This window comes from Bactrocera tryoni, chromosome 4 (genome assembly GCF_016617805.1).
Source record: "Bactrocera tryoni isolate S06 chromosome 4, CSIRO_BtryS06_freeze2, whole genome shotgun sequence".
In the NCBI taxonomy this organism is placed as follows: domain Eukaryota; kingdom Metazoa; phylum Arthropoda; class Insecta; order Diptera; family Tephritidae; genus Bactrocera; species Bactrocera tryoni.
In genome coordinates this window covers 39,430,658-39,447,051 of record NC_052502.1, presented here as the reverse complement: position 1 = coordinate 39,447,051, position 16,394 = coordinate 39,430,658, and the positions used below count along the sequence as shown (strand labels likewise).

Here is a 16,394-nt window from a genome sequence, read left to right as displayed (position 1 = left end):
GAACTAGTCTCTCAGTTTTAAAGATATCGTTTTGAAATTTTGCAAACGTCATTTTCTCTTCAAGAAGCTGCTCATTTGTCGGAACGGCCGATATCGGACCACTATAATATATAGCTGCCATACAAACTGAACGATCGGAATCAAATGCTTGTATGGAAAACTTTCACATTTGACAAGATATATTCACGAAATTTAATATATGTTATTTTCAAAGGCAACAATGTAATCTCCGAAGAAATTGTTCAGATCAGTTAACTATAGCATATATATTCCATAGAAACTGAACACATAGTTACTAACAGAAATGCACCTGTGAAGGGTATTTAGCTTCGGTGCCACCGAAGTTAACGTTTTTTCTTGTTTCTTTTATAGATTTACCAATATTGTGAGATATAAACGAATATAATTAAAATCGTATTCTCCGCCATTAGATTCGGTGACAACTTTTGAAAAGCTCACATCGACGTGACAGCCAAAGTTTAAAAAAATGTAGTTTTCTATTGCAGTTGCTTTTCGGAGGCGTTTTGAAAACTAGTATCTGAAATTTTTTTACTACAAAAATTGTATTATAAGTATTAATTTTTTCATTGCCTAAAAGTCACATGTTTTGCATTATTTGATATTATTTCTTTTGGTGCGCGGTTATGTATACATACATCTATAGAAAGTATACATACTTTCTTTAAGGATATATGTATGTACATATCGTCACCTGAAATGCAAAATAACGTAACAACATTTTCAAAATTTTATAGTGGCATGAATGAAACATGTAATAAAATGGAACATGAGTGAAACAAAGTTTTAATATTGGTTAAAACTGGTTTATATCTGGCGGCAGAACCCGAAAATGTTGAACATATGTAATATTATGTATGTAATTTGAAGTAATGAAGCGTAATCAATAAGACACTCAATTTCGAATTTTTTGATGATACGTTATTTTGCATTTCAGGTGACGATATATTTCAGTATATACATATGCTATTCAAATGTCACCAAAAATAGTTTTATACAGATGTTGCATACTTTGAAGCGCATCTTTTGGTGAGCTGCTTAAACTTACTATCGCTTTCCTACAGTGTCGCTCAAATATTCTAGGTTTCAGTACCACTTAAAAAGTTACAAACAAACATATGTACATACATACAAGTGAAGCTAATAAAAGCGTATTAAAAATGGGTCCATTGTCCAGCTATTAAATTAAATTTACTGTTTCTGGCTTTTTTCATTAGAGAATTATCGATAATTTATTTATTGTTATTATTCCATTTCGCCTATTTACACATTGCATATTGAAATTGTTTTTCCTAAATCTTGTAGTTGTAAGTTAGGTGTTCAGTATACATATACATACTATGTATATTAAACCTTTTAGTATGAAAATATCAAAAAATCCTATGATATAAGTACATACACTCTTGTATTTAACCAGCTCATAACTTGTTCTATTATACGTATTATTTAGGTATACTCTGCATTGGGATTTCCTTACATTTCGCCAACTTATTCCTACGTTATTTTCTTTATATGATATTTTAAGTCCAAATAGCAATAAAACATATCCGAAACTTAATTTCATTATCATCTGTGTTTTTCAAATAAACCTCCTTCAATTATGACGATAATCATATAAAATATTTTGTATTTAATAAAATTAGCTGCTTTCTTTACAAAATATAAAGAGCTAGATCTGGTTAACCCTCATTAAAACTTTAATTTATCCTGGTAAGTGCCTTTGTAAAATAAATTAACTGAAGTTACTGCACTGTCAAGCTATTTATTTACAACTTTTTAATTTGCATAGAAACTCAAAAACTTTTCATCATCCAAAAATTACTTCAGACACTTTAATGGGCGGCTGTAATGGCAGAACGCAGTAAACATAACTTCACGTCAAATTCTCATTTAACGCTGTGTGAACAAAATACTTTCAAATGATCTATGTATGTATGTACATATTTAGCAAAATGAGAAGACTATTGATTTTTGTGATGTTTTTCCATGAATTGGATTATTTCAGAATTTATCAAAATATTGATGTGAAATTTGGCTTGTATAATCATTTTATTTTTTGCAATATTTAAGAAAACATCACATTTAGTTGAGATTGTGCATTTGACATTTATTTCAAATTGTAAATTTGTATATGTGACCTGGTCTACGAAAAGAGAGCTTACGTGCGAAAACTAGTTTTCTGGGAAAAGCTGTTAAAAATAATCGTCAGTTTCTCGTTATCTCATTAATTGTTCTCCTTTTTTTGACACCTAAGCCCCTCTTCCGTAGATTCCAGGTCACATATGTGATTTATCCAGATGAAATTCTTTGATGATACTTCAGCAATTATTTACCATAAATTTATTAATAACAAAAGTTGCAGTTTTAATATCTCAAAATATAATTATTTTCCACAAACGTGATATCTTACAAGTTTGCTCGGTTACCGAAGTTCTATGAAAGTGGAATTTCGAAGCAGTGAGAAATACAAATTTTTACTTAAAATGATGAAATAATTGCTAAATGTCGTTTCGGCATTTTTCAAATGCCATGATCTGTAGTTTTTTTCAATTTCAACATGGAAAGATATACGCAAGAACAACGTTTATGAATTATTCAATTTTATTATCAAAATAATCGTTTCTAATTGCAACTTTTCGGCATTTTATGGTCAAAATAATCCACCTGTGCTCGCTATTCGTCGAATTGTTGAAAATTTCGAATAATGAAAATAGTGCTACCTTTTAGAAAGATGTCGCTGAAGACCGCACTGTCGATTTCAAGACGTTCTCAAGCTACAATGATGGATTTTCAAAAAGGATTTGGAGTTGCACCCGTATCAAATTGTTCGCACTCAAGAACTGTAGCTATTGGATAACGTTGTGAATTTAATGATTTTGCCACATTCAACAACCAAATTATTTCGAGAAATTTTTGGAGATTTGATTTTTTCAAAAAATTGTGACATTGAATTACCTCTAAGAAGTTGTGATTTAACACCATTAGACTACTTATTGTGATGTTATTTGAAGACATTGGTCTTAAGCAATAAACTAGACTTTCTTCAAGCTTTAGAAGTCAGTATTGAACATGCTATTCATGGCATACAACTTGATTTAGTGGAAAAAGTACTCAAAAATCAAAGTTTCAAGCAATACTTTCAAGAATTGCAAAACTTCACATTAAATACGCTTCCGATTGAATTCAACATGCATTATTCGAAGAAAACGAATGGATTACAATAAAATTTGCTAACCTATTAACTTATGTACATAAATTTACTTAGTTTCATGACTACATTTTGCTTGGGGTCCGAAATATTCATATTGAGATCAATCTAATTAAATCAATCAAATGAGACATACGTGATATAAACTAATACAAAACAGATAAACTTACTATATTAGGTATACGAGAAAAAAACCAATAATCAGATATTAATATATTAGAGGCATGGGTTTAAACCAATTTCATACATACATATTCTGCGCTGAACCAAGTTATCGTTAAAGTAACCACTATATTTCAATAAAATATGACATTGATCAACATAAACGTTTTAAGGGGGTATTTCGGTTTAGAAGCCCGAATTATAGGTATTTTTTTTGACGCGATAAAAAAAAATCAAAAATTATTTTGACTATCCATTTTTTTACATGCTTTTTATTGATATTCTGTGGCTACAAAACATAAATAATATAAGAAAAACATTTAATTTAAAAAAACTGCAGGTCGGCGAAGTAGAACTGATGAAACAATGGCTTGTCCTGGTGTGCAGGATATAAATCCTTTCCCTGACCTAAAACGAAAATTTATGCGAAATCCGCGAAGAGTAAAAGTGTAATTATCGCACGACGAAATGCTTTTGAAAAAAAAAAAATTGTTTACAAAATGGTGGAGGTTTGAAAAAAAGTTTCGTATTTTCCGTTTTTTTGTGGTTCGGAATTTTTTAAAAATAAAAAAAAATTCTTTCGAAAGCTCTTCGTAGTGCGATACTATAATGTATAAAAAAGCTCTGTGTAAAATTGCATGTGTTTCAGTCGAGTAGAACTTGAGATATCATGCACACCGTTTCTAGAAAAGCAGTTATGAGAAAAACGAGTTTAAAGTTTGAGAACTTGTCGCGCGCAGTCGGAGTCGGAGTCCAAAATGAGCTGTAACTCGGAAAATAATTCGAATTTCGAAAAATCCTCTTAGGGATATTTTCTTGAAGGGTTATACTATAAAAATCTGCTAAAAAAAGCGATTTTTTCGAATTTCTAAACCTGGCCTGGCCTGATTGCATTGACGTTTGGTATTACTGAAATATTTGGTATAGAGTCTTCTAGACTCCAACAACGCATTTTATGCAGTAAACGGAACTGGAATTATTCGGAGGATGATTTGGTATGATTCCGCCATTAAACTAAAGTATGTTCAACATTGTACGTTCCCTTAATTTTGCTAATTTGTCTTAGATATTGACCGATGTACCATATGCGGTAAAAAGCCAACCGCAAGTTTGAAATTCCTAATATAAGGTTTTCTTCAGTTTTGATATTATAACATATCATTACAAAAATAGATTCTCCCTAAGCTTCGAGCATAAGATAACTCAAAAATTAATAAATATATATAGGAGGTATTGCTTGGATTTTATACATTTTATTCACATTAATACGCTGTTATTAGAATTTTCTGCGAATTCTCGTACTTTAATAGTTTTGAACTTACTCTTTGAATGAAAAGTGCGCATGATAATTAGCCGATTTTACCTATTTTCCCGACTATAAAAAAATAATAGATATCACTATTCCTGTTAAATTTTATTATTAAACTTTTCAGATGGTGGGACAAGCTCACTTAACCAGTATTATAAAAAAAGGTTCGCTCCCATCTGTGATCACTTGTAGCATGTTTTATAACATAGATATCACTATTTCTGCTAAATTTTATTATTAAACTTTTCAGACGATGGGACAAGCTCACTTATCCAACATTATAAAAAAAGTTTCGCTCCCATCTGTGATCACTTGTAGCATGTTTTATAGCACTTTTCAACTTTTCATTTAAAACAATTTATGAAATGGCGATAGTTCATATCGTTCATCTACAAAACCATACTCCTCAAATGTAACAAGTAATTCGTGTACCAAGGTTCATCAAGATACCTTGATCTTACTCAAGGCATGACTTACACGGTCAAACGGAACTATTAATAATAAATGGACTATTAGTAATAAATGTTAAAACCATTAAACTATTCTATGTACATGTTGCGGAAGTATAAGGATTATTTGAGATTCAGAGTACGAATTGGTATATTAGGTTGTCAAAAAAGTCTTGCGGTATTTTGGTAGTTGGCGCTGAAAGCGCGTAGCTCTAGTTTTATTCGTCGCATCGGGTCATGCTATAACTTTTTGGAAAGCTCATTTCTCCCGCTAACACGTGTTTGATTGATTGTCGTTTGTTTTAAGTCCTTCGTGAGTTATAGCGTCGCAAACATGGAGCAAAATAAAGAGAAAATACGGCATATTTTACAGTACTACTACGATAAAGGCAAAAATGCATCTCAAGCCGCCACTAAAATTTGTGCAGTTTATGGACCCGATACAGTTTCCATTTCCACCGCACAACGATGGTTTCAACGTTCGTTCTGGTGTAGAGGTGGTCGAAGATGCGCCACGCTCCGGAAGGCCTGTCGTCGAAAATTGCGATAAAATCGCTGGTCGAAAGAGACCGGCATAGTAGCAGCCGTAGCATCGGTCAAGAGCTGGGCATGAGTCATCAAAAATTCATTTCAATTTCAAAAAAAAAAAAAATATCAATAAAAATATCGCAAGACTTTTTTGACAACCCATTATGTTAAATTCATGCTAAAGAAATATGAGCAATTTTAAGAAATCATAACCATATTATTTAATATACATACGAGTACTCGGCATACGAGTACGACCCTAGTTATCTATTTCTCTCTAGAAATCACAGTAGTTAATAGAAGTCTGCAATTGGGTTCAATTCATTAAAATCGCCTTGGCAGGACCCCCTAAGTATAAACATACTCTACTCTGGAGTCTACACTGCCATACATAAAATTTAAGCGTCTGCTGTAGCAACACAATTGACTTGAAGGTCTCTTTCGCGGCAGCTGCTTTTCAACTACGTTTGAATTACTCATTGTTTTTTATTTCGCTGCAACGGTTTCGGTGCGTAAGATTGTGTACACTGCGCCTGCAAATGGAAATACAGCTACAATATCCCTGTTGTTTGCAGCAGAATAATATTTATGCAAATCTCCCAGCAGCAGAATTACCGAATAAACTAACTTTAGTTTGAAAAATTTGCAACAATTTAAGTTTGCCTTAACTTTGACAATTGGTTATTCGAAGCGCATTATTCATCGCCGAAGGATTAGACACAATTGTTAAAGGATCATAATTAATTTGAAAACTATTAAAGGAAATATAAGCATATATTATATCTAAGCGCTGTAGTACGACCATATAACGGGTTTTTCAATAAGAGCGATACAAACGTTTTTTTTTAAATAAAACAAAAACGGTTTGGATTATCAATGAAATTCTTTATTCCTGTAAAAGTAAACTCGATGACATTACGAATGGAACTCGATTTCTTTTGCATGGCCAGCACAGGCACCCTTCTAGAAGTCCAGACGCTGAACTCAATTTTCGACGGACTTGAAGTAATCCCACAGAAAATAGTCTAACGTAGTCAAATTTGCACGACCGAGGCGACCAATTGACCGAGCCACTTCGTGAGATAACACCCTCACCAAGCGTGCTTTTCAATAAATCGATTGTGATATTCGCTGTGTGGCCTGTGGCGCCGGCCTTTTGGAACCACATATTGTCCAAGTCCGTTTCATCGAATTCGGGCCAAAAATATTCGGTTATAATTGAGCGGTAGCAATTCCAATTCACAGTAACGTGCCGGTCTTGATCATCCCGGAAGAAGTGCGGCCCATAAACCGCACCAAACAGTAAATTTTTCGGGATGCAATGGTGATATGGAGTATTTACGAATGTATTTTCACAGGAATAAAGAATTTCATTGATATACCAAACCATTTTTATTTTATTTAAAAAAAAATTTTGTAGCGCTCTTATTGGAAAACCCGCCCTTAATGCGCTTGTAATCGCGGTACTATCGGTAGTAAATTTCAATAATTTCGACTCATTGTTGGATCGTATATCTTTCCATCATGAAATGGGAAACCTTACTGAAGAGAAAGGTACCGGTACTATCGGTAGTAAATTTCAATAATTTCGACTTATTGCTCGATCGTATATCTTTCCATCATAAAATGGCAAACCTTACTGAAGAGAAATGTCAAAAGAACGGGTTAAATTTTTGCGTCCTTTGCTGTCCCATCACTTTTATTTTGTAGCAGCTGTGTTAAAAAACTCGATACATATGTACATACATGTATGTACTTTTCAAAGTTCCAAATAGTTTATGATATGTTCATATGTAAATTGTAGTTTCATTACATAAAACACCATATCAACCAAAAAATACAGCTAAGTTGGAAGAATCCGATTCATTCCTTGTCATTCTCATTTTCGCTGGCGCATACATTTATCTTGGTGGTTAAATAAGTTACACATGCTTATGGAAGTACGAGTATATGGTATGTCGACTGGGTTTGCATTGTCCTTTGCAATGTGAGCCAGTAGCGCCTTTGAATTCACACATTGAGCTAAATAGTTGTGCACCACAGCTTTATGGCTTTGTTCGCGGTTTGAGCTGCTCTAATTGTTTGCGGCATTTCCCCATCCGCTTACTATTTTGAGATTATGAAGTAGAAGTGTAATGTTGAATCGCTTTGAATGGAATTGTTGGCTGCATAATTGCCCGTTAATTATAAAATTGTACAAAGTGTTAAACGTTTGTACTTTAACTAAAGGCATTGTGTTAGTTATATTATGCGTTTATAAAATTGCACTTTTTATTCGTATACATGTGTCAATTTACTGCATGTGCACTCCCAGTAGACACCAAACTATTGATATACAATTCCTACAAAACTACATGTACTCTTAAAAAAATACCGATTATATATTGTAGGTACAAAGTTTACGGTTTCCAAAATTTATGTGCAATAGCAAATTTCTAGTTTGTCCTATGCTCATAAATATCTATATTGAGACCCTTTTTTTATTTACAATCAAAAATTATTTGGGTATCTTGGGTAATCGTGAGAGTTTATGCCTCATTCAACCAAAAAAATTAATTCTGGCAAGTTGAAAAAAGTTACAGCTGTTCAAAAATGAGTGAAAATAATGAAGAAATTCGCTATATTTTGAAATTTTTGTATAAAAAGGGTAAGAATGCCACGCAAGCCACCAATGATATATGCGTAGTTTACGGAGACGTTGCTGTAACAGTTCGTGTAGCACAACAATGTTTCGCTCGCTTCCGTTCTGGAAATTTCGAAAAAATGACAAAAAGTGGTCGATAAAAATGGTACATACAAGGTCTGTCGCAAAAGAAACAGGACTGTTAAAAGAAAAAAAACAAAAAATTTATATTTTTCAAAAGTTATATTTTTTATTCAAAGTAGTTTCCTTGTGCTTCGATACAGCATTTAGCCCGGTCAATTAGCATTTCAAATGAGCGTTTAAGGTCATTTTTCGGAATGCTTTTGAGAATATCGGTCGTCGCCTTTTGGATAGCCGAAATGTCCTGAAACCAGTGCTCTTTCATAGGCAAATGAAGTTTTCCAAATAGGTAAAAATCACAGGGTGCCAGATCAGGTGAGTAGGGTGAGTGATTAATGCTTAATATGGAGTTTTTTGTCAAAAAATCAGTGACAAGCGTCGACCGATGACACGGCGCTTTATCGTGCAACAGGCGCCAGGACCCTGCCTCACAGTATTGTGGTCGAGCACGATGAATTCGTGGCAAAAGACTCTACATAACACCAAGGTAAAGCACACCATTGGCCAGGTAGGACGAACTCTCGTTGTAAAATACTCTCGGAATCGTAAAAACAAATCAGCATTGTCTTTATTTTTGACTTCTGAAGACGACCGACTTCTGATCGTCACAGAGGTCCTCACGGCCTTCTTGGAATCGCTAAACCACTCATGCACATTACTACGGGATAGGCACTGATCACCATAAACTTTTTTCATCATTTGAAATGTTTCAGTGAACGTTTTCCCAAGTTTAAAACAAAATTTAATATTTGCTCTTTGTTCAAAATGCATTTTACGACCGATGACCAAAAGCTGCTGTCACTTTTTGATCGATAACATCGATTGTGGTTATCCAATTGTCTAAAAAAATTTTTACGAAATGTCAACAAGAGATCAAACTTTTTATTTCATATACCCACCAATAGGTGGCGCCACCAGAAACAGTTATATTTAAAAAGTTCTGTTTCTTTTGCGACAGACCTTGTATTTGTTTAGTTATTTATTGGTATATAAAGAAATAAGTTGAAGTTTGATTAGAAATACGAAAAGACTTTTTCGACTACCCAATATATTAGTTAAAGTTGAAATTGATTGAAGGTTTCGAAATAGTTACTAAATATTAGACAGAGTCGTAATAAAAATGCATAAAATGGAGCAGCAGTTAAATATATAACAATGCTTGCTGCATACATTTACATATGTAGGAAAGGGTATGCATATTAGCATATATGTATGTATAATCTAAATTGTATCTGTTGACATTAAGATTACTACAAGTATTACTGATAAGTTTTCCTCTTTAACTCTATACAAATTTGGTACTAATGCTTGCAAATACAAGATAACTTCAAAACATATATTTTACTCAGCGGTTTTTCCATGTTGTGCCAAGGCATATTTACATAAAACTTCAAAATTTTACATGGACTGATTGCATTAACTGTTGTCATTACTCAAGTCTACTCAGAGACATGTTTCCAGGCAATTTTTTGAACTTAACTCAAGCATTGCATCAAACTACATGCTTAATATGATGCGTTCATTAATTCTGCTAAAATATCTTACATAGGAGTTCACCGATATAATATACTATACGAATTAAATTCAACTGGAAGTTTGAAATATACAATCGTTTGCAATGAATGTAAGCTGTAAAATATATTTCAAAAAATCATCATAGAGTACATCTTTCAGAGAAATGCTTCTTTTTTGTTATCTGTTCAAACTGTTTTATTCGAGCTTCAACATCTGACCTAAAATGACGCATTAGACCCTGTACAGGCCAAACGGCTCCATCGGCTAAAGCGCATATGGTGTGTCCTTCAATTTGCTTGGTTACCTCCAATATCATATTAATTTCCTCCATTTTAGCTTTGCCCATAACAAAGCGTTGCATGATTTTGTTTATCCAAGCCAAACCTTCCCGGCAAGGAGTGCACTGTCCGCAGCTCTCATGCTTGTAAAATGCAGAGAGTCGAGCAATTGCTTTTACGACATCAGTCGATTTATCCATTACAATAATAGCCGCTGTCCCTAAAGATGTTTGCGCAGCTAAAAGACCATCAAAATCCATTATAACGGTTTCTACTACTTTCTTTGGTATAATTGGGGTAGAAGAACCTCCCGGAATAATAGCTAACAAATTATCCCATCCGCCGCGCACACCACCAGCATGACGATCAATGATCTCCATAAGTGGCATTGATAACTCTTCTTCGATACTACAAGGCTTATTAACATGGCCAGAAATAGTAAAAAGTTTCGTACCAGAGTTGCGAGTTCGACCAAAGCTAGCAAACCAATTGGCACCTCTTCGTAAAATGGTAGGCGTAACGGATATAGTTTCTACGTTATTAACAGTTGTAGGACAGCCAAATACACCCACATCGGCAGGGAATGGAGGCTTTAAGCGTGGTTTACCGGCTTTCCCTTCCAAAGACTCAATCAAGGCTGTTTCCTCACCACATACATATGCACCGGCTCCGCGATGCATATAAACGTCAAAGTCGAATCCGGCTCCACAGACGTTTTTACCCAAAAAACCGGCATTATAAGCCTCAGCAATGGCTGTTTGCGTATTACATGATTCATTATAGAATTCGCCGCGTATATAAATGAAAGCTGCTCGGGCACCAATTGCCCGCCCTGCCAAAAGACAGCCCTCCACGAGTTTGTGAGGACTATGGCGTAGAATCTCACGATCTTTACAAGTGCCTGGCTCGCCCTCGTCTGCGTTAACTACAAGAAACTTTGGCCGACCATCAGGTGGTTTATTCATGAAAGACCATTTCAGACCAGTGGCAAAGCCTGCGCCACCCCGACCTCTCAAACCAGATGCTTTTATTTCATTTATTATCCATTCTGATCCCTTCAATAATATGTCATGAGTCTTATACCAATCTCCTTGTCTCAGTGCACTTTTCAATCGCCAATCATGTCGACCATAAAGATTTGTAAAAATTCTATCTTGATCTGAGAGAGGACCAAAAGTCTTTTTAGTTTGAGGCGGTGGCATACCAGGAGGAACTGGAGGCGTTGATTTAGTTCCCTGAGGTGGTCCGGACCCTTTCGATGCTAAAGAATCTCCTCCTTTGAAGCGGAAATGTGAAATGATTACTGTCGAACTTTTCGTCAATTTTGCCGTTGTATTTCGTAAACATAATATGCTCCTCATATCATACCTAAAAGTAAAATATAAGGTTATTTGAAATCTGGATGCACAAACTGATAATTATAGTCGATTTATTACATTTGTAAGTTTAATCCACCTCGGATTCAGTTGGGACTCCTGTTGTATATACTCGAAAATAAAAAATGACTTTTTAATATTTTATTTCATTTTGCTTGTATGTATATATGTCAATATTTTCAAATTATATTTGAAGTTAATTGTCAAAAAGAGGAATTTTTGTACCCTCGCAACATGTACATGTAGTGAAATAGTTTTGTACACCAACGGTGCTACAGAACGAGTATGTAAGAAATTTTATAACATTAGTCATAGTTTAGTTAAATGCTAAAAATGTGTGAAGTCCTTTACGAATTACCGTATACTACATAAGACCGAGTTTACCTTTTGGGGATAATATGATTTCCTTGTTTCGTTTCGGCAATTTTTAATGTGCATTTATTCAGTAAGCAGTCAGCAGGAACAACGTTTACAAATTATTCAATTTTATTAACACAATAATCGTTCTCCAATAGCAACTTTTTGTGCAATTTGGCTATTTTATGGTCGTGGCAACTCGCTTTTGCTCGCTATTCGTCGAATTTCGAGTGTACATTTTCTTTAGATAATGCTCAAGTGTCAATAAGACAAAGCACCGCTCGAAATAATGAAAATATTGCAGTAGTCGGTTCCAAGCCACTGTCAAGAATTGGGACCATCGCAAACCACACAGGCGGATTTTGAAAAAGGATTTGATAAAAAAATTTAAAATTGTTCTCACTCAAGAACTTTACTGATTTTGTCTTGAAACAACTTCAAAATCTTCTCTGATGAGGCTCACTTTCATCTGAGTGGTCGCCAATTTAAAAAAAGTGTCGATTCTGCTGCAAAGAAAATCCACAAATTATTCATGAACAACCATTACATTCACCTAAATTGACAATTAGGTGTAGTTTCTGGTTTGATTGAACCATCGTTCGTAGTTTTTTCAAAACATTACTGTCAATGGTGATCGATGATAACCAACTTTTTATGGCTGAAATTGGAAGAAGTTGATATTGACAATACGAGTATATGGTTCTAAAAACCATTTGAAGAACTTAATTGTATCAATTGTTCTCCACATTAAAAAAAAAATTTCAATTTCCTGGTGACATTTGGTGTGATGTTTGTTGAAAAGAAATCATATCACTGTTATTGGAAAACCCGATATGTGACCTGGTCTACGAAAAGGGGGCTTAGGTGTCAAAAAAAGGAGAACAATTAATGAGATAACGGGAAACTGACGATTATTTTTAACAGCTTTTCCCAGAAAACTAGTTTTCGCACGTTAACCCCCTTTTCGTAGACCAGGTCACATATATATATTACAGGGGGGAACCAGACTAGAATTTTTGGAGGGGAACTACATATATAATTTTTGCTTGTGATATTTTAAAGAAATTAAGGGTTAGTTTTCTGAAAAATTATGTAGTTTAACGCAGAATTTTAATGAAATTGGTCTAGACCACATTTCCCTAATATATGTACATATTTCCGATACTCTGGTTAATATTTTCTGCATATATGTAAATCTATAAAATAAATTGAAGTTAACAGAATAAAAATTTACACAATGCCGCGCCCAAAAAGCCCCCAGATACCGAATATGTGGAACTCGATGCCTTTGGCAGTAATATAAGTAATGTCGAATATATATCGAACTTGAAATACATATATGGTATGTATTATAGTTTAATGATGAAAATGTGCGAAAATTAAATGAAAATTTGGAAATTTCTGGTCAATATAACGCCAAGCTCCCATATACCATATACTATATAATGATTTTCGTGATTCTAGCAAAATTTATGCCGAATATGTTGGTCAGTGTGTGAGTTATATTTATAAAATAACGTGGAATCATGTTCTCGAGGAAACTTGAAAAATATCAGAAGACACTGCAATTAGCCCAAACCTTCCCCTAACCCCAATTTACACTATGTAGTGATCTCCGAATTTTCACCTTAAACACTTTATTTTGGCTATAATGTGTGATATTTTACTTAATGAAGAAGCTATGTTTTCTAAAAAAAATTTTGATTTTGCGCTAAACATGAATGAAACTGGTCTAGACATTTAGTCTTAACCCTATATACATAATATGGGTTAATGACTTACAATGCTCTAGTTGACCTTTTGCTAAAACACAAAATATCTTAAGGGGGTATTCTCATGTAATCACTTCGAAAAATATTTTTTTTTTATATTTTGACAGTAAAACCTATTGCAAACATGCTGTTAAAAATGCAGACCGAAACTCATAGTATTTGATAAGTTACAGCTCATAGTCGCCGATGTGTCGCAAGCGACTGTCTACCAGGCGCCCTGACAAGTCTGCAGTTGCTACGTTTCTAAACGCATTTTTCTCGAATCATCATTTTCTGAAACTGTCATGGTCCTAAAAAAAAGTATTCAACCGATTGCTTTAAAATTTACATATGTTCTTCTACTCATTTATAGTTATCGTCCCTACCAGCATTGTTTATTTTCGAAAATATTTTCATATTTTTTGAAACGATTTTTAACGAAAAAAAACAAGATTTTCGTGACTTTGTTTGAAGTTCGACATTTTTTTTTTAATGAAATTGATTATATTTGGTAGGGACGTTAGCCGCAGAACTACTGAATAATAATCCATTCGATTTTTTTATTTCAGACAACATGAACAGCCGCTATCACCATGACCAGTGAACTACTTTTTTTTGTTGGGGACTACTTTGATTTAAGGGGTCCCGATGGTCTAGAATTTTCAAAAAAAATTTGTTGATAGTTCGAAAGTATAGTCCTTTAAGAATATACTGTAAAATTTTTGGAAGGATATTCAAATTATTTTAGCTTCTACAGCCGTTTTAGCAGGTAGCGCGCGGTCGAGGGGCTCGATGAATGGATGCTTTGTACGTCATTTAAGTATCTCAAAAGTACTTTTTTCGGCGTGCCGTTGATGAAAAAAAAACTATCCATCCGAATCACTTGAAATTTTAATATGGTGTTTATAAGATCAATATCTATCGCTCGCTGGGACTACGATCAAATTTTTATTTTAAGAACTTCGATTTTTTTCGATCTAAAACTGCTCCAAAAATAGTTGTTTTCAGAATGTGAACTACAAAAGCGCGAAATTTTTTTAATTTTCAATTTTTTTAGCTACACTCCTATTGATTAATAATTTATTTGGTTTTTATGTTTCAGATGTTCAAAAGAATCAAAATCAACAACGGCACCGAAAGTCATCTTTTAAGATAGCTTTTTTTGGACGCCATTTTTAACATTGTTAAAAATTTTTTTTATTTAACTAAAAAATATTTTTGTACTTTTCATAAGTGTGTAAATAAACTGTAAAAATTTTAAATTGATTGCTCTTTTTTAAACCTTAAAAAAAAATCCAGAAAACACCCTTAATTTGAGGGTTCTAGACCACCGGTACACCTTAAAAAAATATATATTAAAAATGTAAAAAACGAAAAAAAAATTTTTTGTACTTTTCAAAATACAAATAAGAATATATTAAAAAATTAAAATGATTGAATTTCGTTGTCGCATTAAAAAAAATTTTCTAAAAAGTGGTAAAATGTATGCGTTCACATGAGAGAACCCCCTTAAGCTTACATTTCTGGTTAAGATAATAAGATACCAAATATGATTATAATACATTCACGGTTTCGTTGAATAATGAATGTTGAATTGTTAGGCAACATTTTTGTACTCTTACAACATGTTGCTACAGATCGCGATTTCAACCAATTTTGGTAAATAAGATTCTGTTGAAATTAACAATTTACATTATAAAAATCAATTTAAATTCCATCTGATATTCTCATATTCCAGTATATAATTTCACATTCCAGTATATAATTAAAGCACCAAGCAATGTTGCGGTATAAAGCACTTCGCGAATAGCGCCCTAAAACTGTTCAAACACCCCTAGGTAAACTGTTCAAATTAGTCAAAATGGAATATTTTAATGAAACTAAATTGGGAAGATTTCTTAAAAACTATGTCGTTTGGCGCTGAATTAGAGTGGAAAGGGTCTATGCCAATGGTCTAAGCCTCATATCCCTAATATAAAGAATTTCGATCCTATTAGAGTAATTTTAGTAGACGCGAACTAAAACATAGCAATAAAACTAATTTTAATTCTTTCGCAACATACTTTAATACACATTTTTGCGACCACCTGAAGGAATTTCTCGGGCATTGATTCTTGCGAGTTGTAAGAGATTAAAGCGAACTTAGCTCTTCCATACTTGTTTAATAAAAAGTTCTGTCAGACCTGAAAGTATTTTCTCATCTGGTTGAACCGTACAATTAGCAAATTATGAAAAGGTCGGGTACTCTGAACCGTTCCGTTGCTAACTTGTTTTTAAATACTTTAATGTAATTAATGCTATTATATGTGTTCTGAACAATTATCTAACTTAAGCTGCTATATAAAGGTAAATCAGCAAAACATCGACACGTACTCTTAGGCTATGCAACGCTCATATCCATTAATCAGATTCACGCATTTTGGTAGAAAACACTTATTCATATTCCATAGATCTCTGCAGCTCCCGCTACAACACCTTTTTTATAGCATTTGTTCATTCACACTGTTGTAAACTTGTGATATTCATCTTTTCTCCCACAATCTGGTAAATAAAGCACTCAAGCCTTTTGTATGCTCACTCAAGGAAGACGGAAAACGAGTGGCAAAAACATGTTGAATTTGCCTTCTCCACCACAAAGACAACACTGTGGTAAGTTTGGCTTGGCTTAACTAGAATAGT

At 33.7% G+C, this 16,394-nt stretch overlaps 1 protein-coding gene across 1 annotated transcript; it reads right to left on the bottom strand.

Annotated features, from left to right (window-relative positions):
* Positions 1–10,082: 10,082 nt before the first annotated feature.
* Positions 10,083–16,170, bottom strand: LOC120775334 (NADH dehydrogenase [ubiquinone] flavoprotein 1, mitochondrial-like). The gene is made up of 3 exons (XM_040105475.1): positions 16,089–16,170; positions 11,668–11,706; positions 10,083–11,599 (listed from the first exon to the last, which is right to left on the bottom strand). Coding segments are annotated over exons 2-3 (1,509 nt in total). The 5' UTR covers positions 11,670–11,706; positions 16,089–16,170; the 3' UTR covers positions 10,083–10,092.
* Positions 16,171–16,394: the final 224 nt, after the last annotated feature.